This window comes from Notolepis coatsorum, assembly GCF_963971535.1.
Source record: "Notolepis coatsorum genome assembly, chromosome: 20".
Lineage (NCBI taxonomy): Eukaryota > Metazoa > Chordata > Actinopteri > Aulopiformes > Paralepididae > Notolepis > Notolepis coatsorum.
Window position 1 is genome coordinate 54,727,838 of NC_140184.1, and position 13,067 is coordinate 54,740,904.

The 13,067-nt window shown below is 41.2% G+C and overlaps 1 protein-coding gene across 4 annotated transcripts in view; it reads left to right on the forward strand.

Moving 5' to 3' along the window:
* The first annotated feature begins 8,170 nt into the window (after positions 1-8,170).
* Positions 8,171-13,067, forward strand: part of brd7 (bromodomain containing 7) — a 37,139-nt gene continuing 32,242 nt past the window's right edge. For 2 of the 4 annotated variants that reach the window (XM_084337153.1, XM_084337155.1), the window contains exons 1-5: positions 8,171-8,292; positions 8,753-8,946; positions 9,944-10,040; positions 10,135-10,195; positions 11,046-11,190. In XM_084337153.1, the coding sequence (XP_084193279.1) occupies positions 8,244-8,292; positions 8,753-8,946; positions 9,944-10,040; positions 10,135-10,195; positions 11,046-11,190 (546 nt within the window). In that variant the 5' untranslated portion in view covers positions 8,171-8,243. The remainder of the gene's footprint in view (positions 8,293-8,752; positions 8,947-9,943; positions 10,041-10,134; positions 10,196-11,045; positions 11,191-13,067) is intronic. The other 2 variants (XM_084337154.1, XM_084337156.1) reach the window with 1 other exon arrangement.

Consider the following 13,067-nt stretch of genomic DNA (forward strand, 5'->3'; position numbering starts at 1 on the left):
CGTGGGCCCACATTTATTGGTTATTTTTGTTATTGATTTATTGACTGTTTGATTCTGAGACTCCCAAAGTGTTTACGTTCTATGCCTGGGTTCCCCCAGTACAAGCGGGGTGGTTTAATGTATTGAGCACTCTGTGCCTATGGTGGGAAGAGCTTCCCCTACATTGGTTACAAGAGCACCCGGTGCCATATGATTAGACATTAACTTTGTAATGTATAATCTGCCCAGGCTTCACTAAACACAGTTTTAATTGGGATCAGTGTGTGTCTCTTTCTTTGAGTTCCATTTGCTATTTTATTCTCTGGGTAAATATTGTGACGGCATAATTATTTAACCCTTACACCCCATTTACCGAATAGCATTTGAAGGGTCTATACAGGTGGTCAAGGAAGGGTACTGCTTAAAGGGAAGCCGAATAATACTATTGAACTGACAGTCACTGGGTACAGTCACTGGGTGTGGGAGGGCTGTCGGAGGTACTGAGGGAGTGAGGGTGTGTGGGGAGCTACTGCTGACCGCCTTGGAAGGCGAGGGAGACCAGAGTACCAGTCCCCAGGTTAGTAATTCCTGGGCCTCATCCACTCCAGCTGCAAGCCCTCCAGTACGACGTTCCGGGCCAAAGACGGGGGTACTTATAGGTCCAATACTATAGTATCCTACTACCCAGTGTCTGTGTACTACTACTCCCACAAGCAGGGATAATCCACCCTTCTACACATGCATGCGGTCTATGTCTGGCTGGAGACTGAGATGGTTGTCCGAACCTTAGACAAGCCCTGGAGTGGATGGTCTAACTGGGGAAGCGTCTCTGGTGGTTAAGTCTTTCGCGACCTTGCTACAGGCTCACAACCAAATAATTCATCCAAGAAATAAGACTACAGAGGTCAGCCCTCTTAAGTAGATAAATAACTATTTCACAAATAAATAAATAAAAAAAACATGCCACAATGCTTTTATTATTATATAGAAATTAAATGTGAATGATTTGGGCTATTTGCTACAGAGTACTGCTGACCTGTGGGTCTACTTCTAGGGGCATGATGCTACCAAAAGTGAAAAGTTAAGTGGTGAAGCCTACTACACAAATGTTGCTCCTCAAACTGTGCACGTGTGTGCGTGTGTTTTCACTTCAGTGTTTTAGGATGACTCTGATATTATCTTATATATCTAAGGCAACAATTTGTGAGGATGAAAGATTATAATTGGACATTGCTTGTGGTGTCCCCCAGGGGTCAGTGTTGGGTCCAAAATGTTTCATCTTGTACATAAACGATATAAATAAAGTATTTAATATATTTAAATGTATTTTATTTGCGGATGACACTAATCTTTTTTGTTCTGGTGAGAATATTCAGCAGCTTTTTTGTTTTGATCCACTTTTTCTCCCATTTTCTATATTTTCTCCCATCCCAATTTCGTATCATCCAATTCAACCCTCCCCTGTCACGGACGCTGTTTCTTGCCTCCCACAAGCCGGCTGCAATGTGGACTAAGTCATACATAGCACAAGTCCCCTCCGGTACTTGAGGTAACAGCAGTCGCATCTTTTCACCTGCGCAGCTCGATCTCTCAGTGGCGAGGAGTAACGCGTGGGAGGCTCACGCTGCCCCCGACACTTCCTGATTCTACTGCGCAGGCGCACCAACCGACCTGTAGGAGTCGCTGTCCACAACGCCCGATCCCCACCCATCAGTTTCCCACCCCCTAATACGCCAATGTGTATTAGTACGGACGACCAGCTAAACTGAAAGCAAATGTGGAGCGCTGGGCTCGAACTGACGAGCCCAGCGTCTCCAGCATTTTGTGGCGAGCGCCTTGCCCACTACGCCACGTAGCCGCCCCCTGAATATTCAGCAGCTTTTAGAGGTCATCACATCTGAAATGAAGAAATTAAAAAGATGGTTTGATCATTAAATTTGAGCAAATCTAAAATTATGTTATTTGGAAACTGTAGATTAAATACTCAAGTACAAGTTAAAATAAATGATGTGATTATTGAAAGAGTTTATGAAAATAAATGTCTAGGTGTAATAATAGACAATAAATCTGCTGGAAACCTCACATAAAACATGTCCAAACTAAACTGTCAAGAAGCATTTCAGTCATGAGTAAAGTAAAGCACATTCTGGATAAAAAAGCACTCTACATTCTCTACTGTTCACTAGTTTTACCATATTTAAATTACTGCGCTGAAGTCTGGGGAAACACTTATAATTATACACTACAACCACTTGTTATACTCCAAAAAAGAGCCATAAGGATAGTTCACATTGCGGGTTATCGTGATCACACAAACATATTATTATTAGTAGTAAAAAAACATTCAAGTTAAATGATCTTGTGGAATTTAAAACAGCACAATTAATGTATAAAGCAAAAGGAAGGAAACATTCAATAACTGTTCTTTGATAGAGATGGGGTTTATAATCTGAGGGGAGAACTCAATTTAAAAGTTCTTAGTGTACGCACTACCAGGAGAAAACACTGCATTTCAATATGTGGAGTGAAACTGTGGAACAATCTGAAGCAATGTCCAAATATGAGACAATTCAAACTGAATTATAAAGAAATGATGTTCACGAGGTACAGGGATGAGGAAGGGATTTGACATTCATGGATGTTGAATTTTTTTTCTTCATGTTTTACAATTCTGTTTTTTTGTTATATATATTTGTTTTGTAAGGTTTTAAATTAGTACACCCATTGAGTAGTGGAAAAGGGGTAGGATTAAATAAGTGTATACTGTTCTTCGTACTCGAACATTGAGTTATGTTTTGCTTTTGTTTATTTTTTTTTCATTTAATTTCTTGATCAATGATTTGTTTTGACTTTATATTGTTTGTATTTATTTATTTACATGTTCGAAATAAAGATTTCAATCAATCGTTATCTAACAATTAGCCTAATTAATCATCTATTTTTGAAATATACCTAATGATCTATATCAGAATTCAGGCGCCCACTCCGTGAGATGCTTCCAGCTGCAGCTCCGGAGACCAGCGCTTACAAGCCCCGCACATACAAGCCCGCACATAGCAACCCCTCGCTTCCATTGGCTGATTTTGGTCACGTGATTTGGGTCCCACCCAATGGCTGAAGTTCTGCAGACGCCTCTCTGATTGGTTGGGCTCCATTTCTGCAGCCCCCTCTTTGATTGGTTGAGCGAAGCCCCTCTCTGATTGGTTTAGCTCGCCATGCGGTAAAATGCGGATGTTAATGTTATCATCTCAAGAAGATACAAATAAATATACTACCAGATTCGCGTTTATAACGTTATTTCGCGTGACTTCGCGGTTTATTCATAACGTTATGCACATTTCACAACACAGCCAGCTGTCAGAAACTGTACATTGTAACGTTATATGTTTATTCACGTAACGTTATTTCACGTGACGCGTTCAACTTGTTTACACTCCCCACTTACTGAAACTGTACCATGACGCACTCCCCACTTAACCCAGTTAATGCCTTAACTAGACAGTTAACAATATAACATTTAGATTAATTAACCCAGTTAATGCCTTAACTAGACAGTTAACAATATAACATTTAGATTAACACAGTTAATGCCTAACTAGACAGTTAACAATATAACATTTAGATAGAGAGGCTGGTGGTCAAGTCAAGAGTTTTATTTGTCACAAGTTGTTTATTTGCATACACGTTTATGGGACAGTTTTCTACACCTGACTGAACGGTCTGGGGACAAATGATTAAGGTGGGGTTACAATGATATCAAGGATGAATATGAAAAAGGGGATCTGATCTGATGGTACTTGTACTTTATAATGTGTTATATATGTATGTACATGGATTTTATGTCCGGATGGTATATCTATGGAATGGTCACTGTCTCTATCACACTCTCATATGTGCATGTTTAGCCGCATACAAGTATCTAGGATACACATATTCGTATGTGTACATAATAGGTTTACACACACTCATATGCACAAGGCTAAGTTATACATGTCAGGGGCACACATACATGCACATACTCACTTATAGGAAATAGGCATACACACACCTACATATACACATAGTTGAGGTATAGGCTCTCACTGACACATATGGGGGATATACATGTACATAGGAGACACACACATACGTAGCTGAGACGCACATATATATGCACACCTGAGATATACACTCACATAGGGGGCGGAGGCACACATGGATACGAGACACACACAAGAGATAGGAGTACAGTCGCATACCTGGAAGATGCACACACACACACATGTGAGGCATGTACACATGCTTACGTACACAGCCCTCACCCAACCCACCCAACCCCACCCCACCAACCTCCTCCAATGTACAGTTTCTACGCCAAATGTATATACACTCCTTTTCTGGACACTTTTGTATCACAAACAGTACTGTATTTGCAAATCTGATATGTCATAAATGTATAGATGTAGCAGTACTGTCTATCTGTATGTCATGTATGTCATATGTTATGATGAATTGAAAATGGGGGACCCTGATGTAAACAAGATGAAAGTCTTTCTCTGGTCTGCATCCCCTTAACAATTGTATGTATTGAGATGTACTGTACTGTACCCATTCTGCAATCTGTTAATAAACTTTTCAATCAATCAATCAATTCAATCAATCAATCAATACACGTACCCACATACATATGTTGGAGACACACATGCATGCATGCTATCATGCACACCTACATGTGTCTGGGACGCTTTCTCTCACATGAAATATGGAGAAGGGTGGCATCCCGATAGAGGATGCAGCACATACCTGCTCGCAGGTAGATCGGTCTACATGCAAAGTATATATATCAGGGATGTATACGCACAATGTATAGTATAGTATTTTTCTTTTTTTCGTAAGTCTTTTTTATTTTCCATGTCAGTTGTACCCATTCTGCAATCTGTTAATAAACTTTTCAATCAATCAATCAATCAATTCAATCAATCAATCAATCAATACACGTACCCACATACATATGTTGGAGACACACATGCATGCATGCTATCATGCACACCTACATGTGTCTGGGACGCTTACCGAACACTGTGACCTCATTTTCTTCTTCTAAATTCATGCTATATTATGTTATTATGTTATTTGATACTATCTTGTCTAGCACAGTCTCTGGAGCGTAACAGTAAGAAGCATTTTGTATGAAAGTATTCTGTACTTCTGTATGACAACTATTAAAGAACTTGAACTTGAACTTGAGTTGTTAATGTATTTGTATGAGTCCTTTACATGTTTTGTATGTTCTTACAAAAAAGAAAAAGGCAAATCTTGGAAGTTGCATATGGTGATGTGGAAAGAGATGTTTTGAATATTGGAGAGATTTGTGCAAAAAATATCAAAAAAAAAAAAAAAAATTAAATGCGGGTGGTCGTGCCCGCAAAGATGTGCATAATACAATAGTAATAACATATAATAGAATCCAATAGAACGACATTGTGCAATAAAACAAGTAAACAGAGTAGGGCATATCGGTATATGTACATAAGTTATTTACAGAGCATGGTAGGACATGCTAGGTCCTGTGGTAGTGCAATATTAGCTACGGATGAGGCACTGGGTCTTTATGTACATGCTATATTGGTGGTCAATGTCACTTCGGATTGCTACGACACATCTCTACTGCTTGTGACAGGCTGTGGTGCGTTCCAGACTTTACTCCTGTTGGGAAACTATAGCGATGGTCTGTGCTCACCACACTTTTCTTCGGCCTCCCCGCAGCGAGCCGTCGTCGACCCCCGAGCTTCATTTTACGACGGGCAACAGAGGTGGGTTGAGCCGCTATACTTGGCCCAGCACGGTTAGCGACTCGCCTGAGTGCGTGTGCACGTTTTGATGCATGGCTGATACCAGAGCGGCCGAAGGTGTGTAGCGCTGACAGCAGCTTGGAGGGATTCCCCTTCAGCTGATTGAAGGTCTTTATCATGGCTTTATCATCACCACCCTCTGTAGAGCCTCTTGCTCTGCCTTTGTGCAGCTGGAGAACCACACAGACTTCACACAGACTGTCTGTACAATACTGCTGTAGGCCTATAATACTTATGTAAATAAGTAAGGCAATTGAAATATATCTGCAGTACAGCTCAATACACACAATTGTTAAGGGGATGCAGACCAGAGAAAGACTTCCGTCTTGTTTACATCAGGGTCCCCCATTTTCAATTCATCATAAATGTACAGTTCCCTCCCCCTTGTATATATTTACTGTATGTCACAAATGTAACAGTACTGCATGGTCTGCATCCCCTTAACAATTGTGTGTATTGAGCTGTACTGCATTCTGCAATCTGTTAATAAAGTTTTCAATCAATCAATCAATCAATCAATCAATCAATCAATCAATCAATCAATCAATCAATCGGTCACTGTACCCATTCTGCAATCTGTTAATAAAGTTTTCAATCAATCAATCAATCAATCAATCAATCAATCAATCGGTCAGGTCACGTGTACCCATTCTACAATCTGTTAATAAAGTTTTCAATCAATCAATCAGGGCCTGTGGTCACGTGTACCCATTCGGCAATCTGTTAATAAAGTTTTCAATCAATCAATCAATCTGTTAATAAAGTTTTCAATCAATCAATCAATGAATCAATGAATCAATGAATCAATGAATCAATCAATCAATCAATCCCGCAGTGCAACGTGACCCAAATCATACGGCAATCTGTTAATAAAGTTTTCAATCAATCAATCAATCAATCCCGCAGTGCAACGTGCAACGTGACCCAAAATCACGTGACCAAAATCAGCCAATGGAATAGTGATGTGCCAAACGGATCATTTCAGTGAGTGAGCGATTCGATACACGCTCACCGCAATGAACCGATTCACGGAAGCGACTCACGGCTCACGGATCATTGACACTTCCGGAGGAAGTTGCGTAAACCAAATTTGGCCGATGTTATACAATTACATACAATTATACATACAATTGTTAAGGGGATGCAGACCAGAGAAAGACTTTCGTCTTGTTTACATCAGGATCCCCCTGTTTACATCAGTAATCATCTGTAACATTTAGAATTGATTTCAAGGTCCTCCTCCTTATATACAAAGGATAAACATTGCGATCATCTACAATGTTAGATGAAAATCAGGGATGCAGCCTTTGCTAACTATGCACCAAAATTATGGAACACACTACCTATGGACATTAGGGAAGCTAGATCTCTTAATATTTTCAGAAATAAGCTAAAAACGTACCTCTTCACCATAGCCTTCTAATACACCCCGCTGTTGATTGTACTGTAGCACTATTTTACTCTGGCCATTCTATTGCATAATTTTACTATCTATTCTACTATTCTATTATTGCACTGTATTATTGGTGTGCAAACCAGTCAACTTACAAAAAAGAGCCTGTTGGAGGATTTCAACAAGATAAATGCAACAACATTGCAAAATATTTCACTATAATATTTCAAAGTGAAGTAAAAAATATCGATATCCGTTGAGTTCAGGACTTCATTAAGCCATTTGATGGAGAAGCAAGGTGGAATGCTTGTATCAAGGTGATGCTCCCAGTTAGCATGCCAAGTGATCAATTGCATATTTGCATCACGTTACGTTAGCATAGCCTATTCATAGACTACTGTTGTTTGACAAAAGACACTCATTAGCGCCACTCGACTCCTATACAACCAAATAAGTAGTATGCTATTCATTCAGTTGTCTGTGTCAATGTCTGTCTATTCATTCAGTTTATCATAGAAACGTGTCAGACTCTAGTTGAGCCCCCGATCGACGATATCCGTTGAGTTCATTGTGTGTGTCTGTTGTGCATGCCGGGGGGGGGGGGGGGGGGGGGGGGGGGGGGGGCGCGTGAACCGACTCATTGCCAGACGTGAGCGATGCGACTCACGCTCACGGCAATGAATCGGCTCTTATGAACGAGTCGCTCATGACCAACCCATCACTACAATGGAAGCGAGGGGTTGCTATGTGCGGGCTTGTATGTGCGGGGCTTGTAAGCGCTGGTCTCCGGAGCTGCAGCTGGGTACTATTGCACTCCGTTGGTTCAAGGATGGGCAACTTAAATTGAATCCTAAGCTAATTCCGCCCCCTAGTGGCGACAGGGTCGATTTGTTTCCATCTTTCAAACGTGCACCGCCTACCAGCAAGTGGCGCTGTACCGACGATTCTCCACGGAACAGCGGGATCCTGTAGCACTGCTTCCGTGAGGACAGAGGTAACAAAGAACAACTGGTCGGTGCTGTGCATCAAAACAATACACAATGGGGAAGAAGCACAAAAAGCACAAGTCAGAGAAGCACGGATACGAAGGTAACACATGTTCAACTGACTCACCAGGTGAACATTATTTGTTTACCTGGCTTCTGCAGCAGCTTCAAACCCCGGAGCGGCGCGCGCCTGGTCTCGGAGCTCATCCTACCGTCAGCGCGAGCGTTGTGCAGTGCTTTACGAAGTCACGGAAATAATGTTCTTCTTAGCGATACAAATGTATAATAGATCATTGTCTAAACATGACAACTGACTGGTAAATGACTTCCCGAGAGCATCATCATCGCACATTCTCAACACTTGTTGGTGACTAGTACTACGTGAAGCTATCTCGTTGTCTTATCATCAGATGTGTTTTGGATGCTCTGCTTAAGGTTAACGTTAAGTCGACGACGTACTTGGTTTCTCCCGAGGAAAATAAAAACGTTAATACTCTTGCTAGTTGACATAATGTTAATGTTCCATCATGATGTGTCTCCGTGTGTTCGCCTGGTCTCCACAGAGTACGGAGAGAGACCACTGAAGCTGGTGTTAAAGGTGGCTGGTAATGAAGTAACGACTGGGGGCTCGAGTCTGGACAAGTTCTATGACGAACCACCGGCGGACTGCGAGAAGCCAAAGAAGAAGAAGAAGAAGAAGCGCGATGAGAAAGAGAGGAGCTTTGGATCACCAGCTGATGACAAAGGAAAGAAAAAGGTAACTGTAACGCGTGATAAGATGTTTGCTTCCATTTGTGGACGAGATAACGAAGTTGTAGCTGGTATACCAGTAGCCCCTTTCGTGACTGCTGATGCACGCCTTGCTTTGAATACAGCAGTCACTGGCTCGAGCTAACTAGCCATGGGAACATTCACTCTGAAGCACTGGTTATTTACCAACTGTTTGTTCTAAATTTATCACAGAGAAATGTCAAAGGTACTCACAGTTGCACGAAGGTTTCACACACAAAACCGGGGTGGTTTGAAAGCTCTGCGTTGGTAATAAACATTTGTAATATTTTTTATAAACTGGTCAACACTGCTCAAAACTGCATTATTTGATCACAGCGCATGCGCATCATGCACCCCGGAAATAATGCAGTGTTGATCAGTTTATAAAAAATGTTTATTAGCAACGGCGAGCTTTCAAACCACCCCGGTTGTGTGTGTGTGAAACCCTTGTGCAGCTGTGAGTACCTTTGACATTTCTCTGTGATAAATTTAGAACGAACAGTTCGTAAATAACCAGTGCTTCAGAGTGAATGTTCCCATGGCTAGTTAGCTCGAGCCAGTGACTGCTGTATTCAAAGCAAGGCGTGCATCAGCAGTCACAAAAGGGGCTACTGGTATACCAAACTATACTTGACTCAACCACGTAGTGAGGTTGTGGCAGAAAATACTGCATAGGCCAGAAAACAAATTCTCCCCGAACGGTAACGAGCAAGGTATTGTAATGACAAAACCCAACAAACACTACATTGAATTATGCCTGTTTAGTGAGCATTTGTTTTCTGGCCTATTGTGTTTTCTCCCAACCTCTATATAGTAAGAGGGATATCACGTCTCTGGTCTCTCTCCACGTCTCTAGTATAGGTTGATGTGCATATCAGCTAGCTTGCCTAGTAGTTGTGTGTCGCATTGAGAGGACAGAAATTGGCTAACACAGATTCAGTATGTAAGATCCAGTACCAGCATGTTTTCATGTGCCACGTTAGGTAACGAAGAAGAAGAAAGGACCAGATGCAGATGTTGACTGGGATGACCGAGAACAGAGACGCACTCCCATCCGCTCAGCGCTGGATAAATTGGAGGGTAAGATAGCAGCCGTTTGGCATTTACGTTGACGTTTTGTTTTCCTCTAACCTTGGGCCTTAACCTTTTCATGATTTTGGATTTCCATTCTCAGCAGAAAAAGAACAGACCCCTCTCCAGGAAGCTTTGAACCAGCTCATCAGACAGCTCCGAAGGTGCAGAATCTAACACTGCTGTGGTGGTTGTTTTTTGGATGGATTGTGACGTTACTCCTTTGCTTGAACCACTGTACCGCTCACATTTATTTTCAAGGCAGATTATGCTACAGATAGGGCTCGGCGATAAAACGATAACGATAATTATCGCGATATATTTTGATAATAAAAATAATATCGATAATAATAATATTTTTTTAATTTGTATTGTGACCTGCAACAGGGCAGCTTTAAAACCAGAGTGGACAGACTTGTCTTTCTTGCCTGCAACTTAAAGTAATGGCTTTGCTTGTCCAAATGACAATACTGACCAAATTGAGATTTCTTCTTCTCTTGTCCATTTATTTAGTTTGCTTTCTAATTTAAAATACAGTTTGAAACCGTCTGTACACAGTAGGCTATGTGTGCTAGCCGAGCTAGTCTCCAGTCACGGTGCATGTGTGCGGTGGTTTGTCCACCAAAAAATCGCCAAGATAGAAAAGAAACTAGCAGAGCCAGAACTGTTCAACTCCCCTGGAGCCACAACCACTTTCTTTGGTACTTTCGCTTTCAAATCAGCTGCAGCCTGAGAACTGGAGCGTGAGGGGCTGCAACACTAAAGATGGCGGCACCGACAAAGAATTGCTGCAAAATAAACCTATATTTGTTGTTTAAATAATAATAATAATAAAATCTTTTTTGAATACTAATAAAAATATAGATAATAATCTATATCGAACGATATGAAAAATGTTATTGTGATATATCGTGATAACATTTTTGGCCATATCGCCCAGCCCTAGCTACAGATATGTTGTGTGTCCAGGCAGTAGTGTGTACTATGTTAACACTGTTACTCTCTTTCCTGTAGGAAAGACCCCAGTGCATTTTTCTCCTTCCCAGTGACTGACCTCATTGCACCAGGCTACTCCTCCATCATCAAGCGGCCAATGGACTTTAGCACTATGAAGGACAAAGTAAAGAAGGAGTGCTATCAGTCACTGGAGGAACTCAAGGTACATCCATACTCTGACCACTTGGAGTGGAATGATGCATGGTACAAAAATCAGTCCAACCTCTCAGTTACAACTGTAAGAGTCCTTTCTCAGTACAATTCATGCAGCTTCCTCATACTAGCTCCGGCTAGTTGGCCACAAATCAATGGGGCCAATCTCCTGTCTGTATACACTGACTGAAGACAACTGAAATCTAATTAATCTGCACCATGGAATAGATTTCAGTTCAGACCCTCCAGGATTTCATGATGGAAAGAATTAGCGCAAATACCACTATGTCCCAACAGCTTGCAAATTTTTACCAATCCCTGCTATATTTCCACATAAACACATTGTCCGCCATGTATTGTACCCATCCTTGGGCCCAGTCTGCCAGTGCTGTAACCCTATGGAGATGTTTACCTTCTTTGCAGGGCTATAACTTCTTAAATATTATAGCTATATCGACATTACTATGGCCCATTCAACATCGGGTATCTATCGTTCCGGATGTGCGAACGTTATATTTTTTCATTCATACATTGTCGTGTTAATAATATAAGTGTTTTTTAAGGTTTTCTGCAGTAATTCCTAAAACGCGAGTTATAGGCCCTGACGCATATGATAGATTGTCGTTTCTTTCCTATACACGCTATATTAAAAAATTCAAATGTATATGATCGGTATACATTATGCTTCATCATGCGTGAAGGAAAGGGGGGGGTTGTTTATAATTCCTTGATCGTCGGTAGCGTCTTTTTTTTTTTTACTATGGGTTGATACGTTGATCAGATGGATTGCCGTGAAATAAATAAACAATCGGGGTAAAATAACGTTAGATTCCTCTTACCGTTCGCCGATGAGACTGGAGGAAAAATATTCCAATTATTTGATGTCGATCTGCTAGATCCATTTCCCGTTTGTATGACGCAATAAACGCCGAAATCATATTGATTGTTGCGTTTCGGAAGCGATCCCAATGCACTCAAGTGTGTATCTAGATCCACGCTACAAGATATTACTGCCGGAGGATTCTCCCAGATGCACAGAGTGCCACTTCCGGTTTGGCTTGGAGTGTAACTCGCCCGAAATCCACCAGGGGGCGGTATTGAGGCGTTGCAATATCAGACAGGGTCCAGCTGCGTCCTTGGAGGAGGCTGGATGAATTATGAATGCCATGGCGAAAAAATGAAATATTGATCCCAAAAACGAGTTAACTAGTTTCTGGCGCACAACGCATGGCGGGCAATAACGAGTATACTAGTTTTTGGCGCACAATGTGTTAAAAGGGTCAGGCTGCTTGCAATTTTCTGGGTCCTGCAATATTTCCATATAAAATGGTCAGGCTGGTTCTGGTTCTTATGGCTTGTTTGGCCACTTAATGATAAATTGTGTTGATTGTGTTGTCCAAATATTATTATGGACATGACTGTAATTGTTTGAGGTCATTCTAAAAAATATATATAGCTTAGATAAAATTGCAATTTTTCTCATGGACTAGCAACTGTCACAATTACTCACCAAAAGAATATAGAAAGCGTTGCAACTTGCATTGCAATTTTCAGCAAAATTCAGGGAAAAGTCAGCAGGATTCACTTTGCATTGGTTTGTGGCCAACTAGCCAGAGCTAGTATGAGGAACAGCATGAATTGTGTTCAGAAAGGACTCTATCAATCATCAACATCATTGGTAATTAGCAAACAAGGCTAGGGTAAAAAAAAAAGCTGAACTAACCACGTTTTTACATTGATCTATTTGAAATTCTATCACTGGCTGTATTCGTGGACCAGTCTTTGTGTTATTGTTTTCCACTAAGCGAAGGCAAACAGAATATCCTGCTCGTTCCATGGTTGTTTAGTGTTGAGGCTGTGCCAGGGTGGAAAACACCCAATGGAACA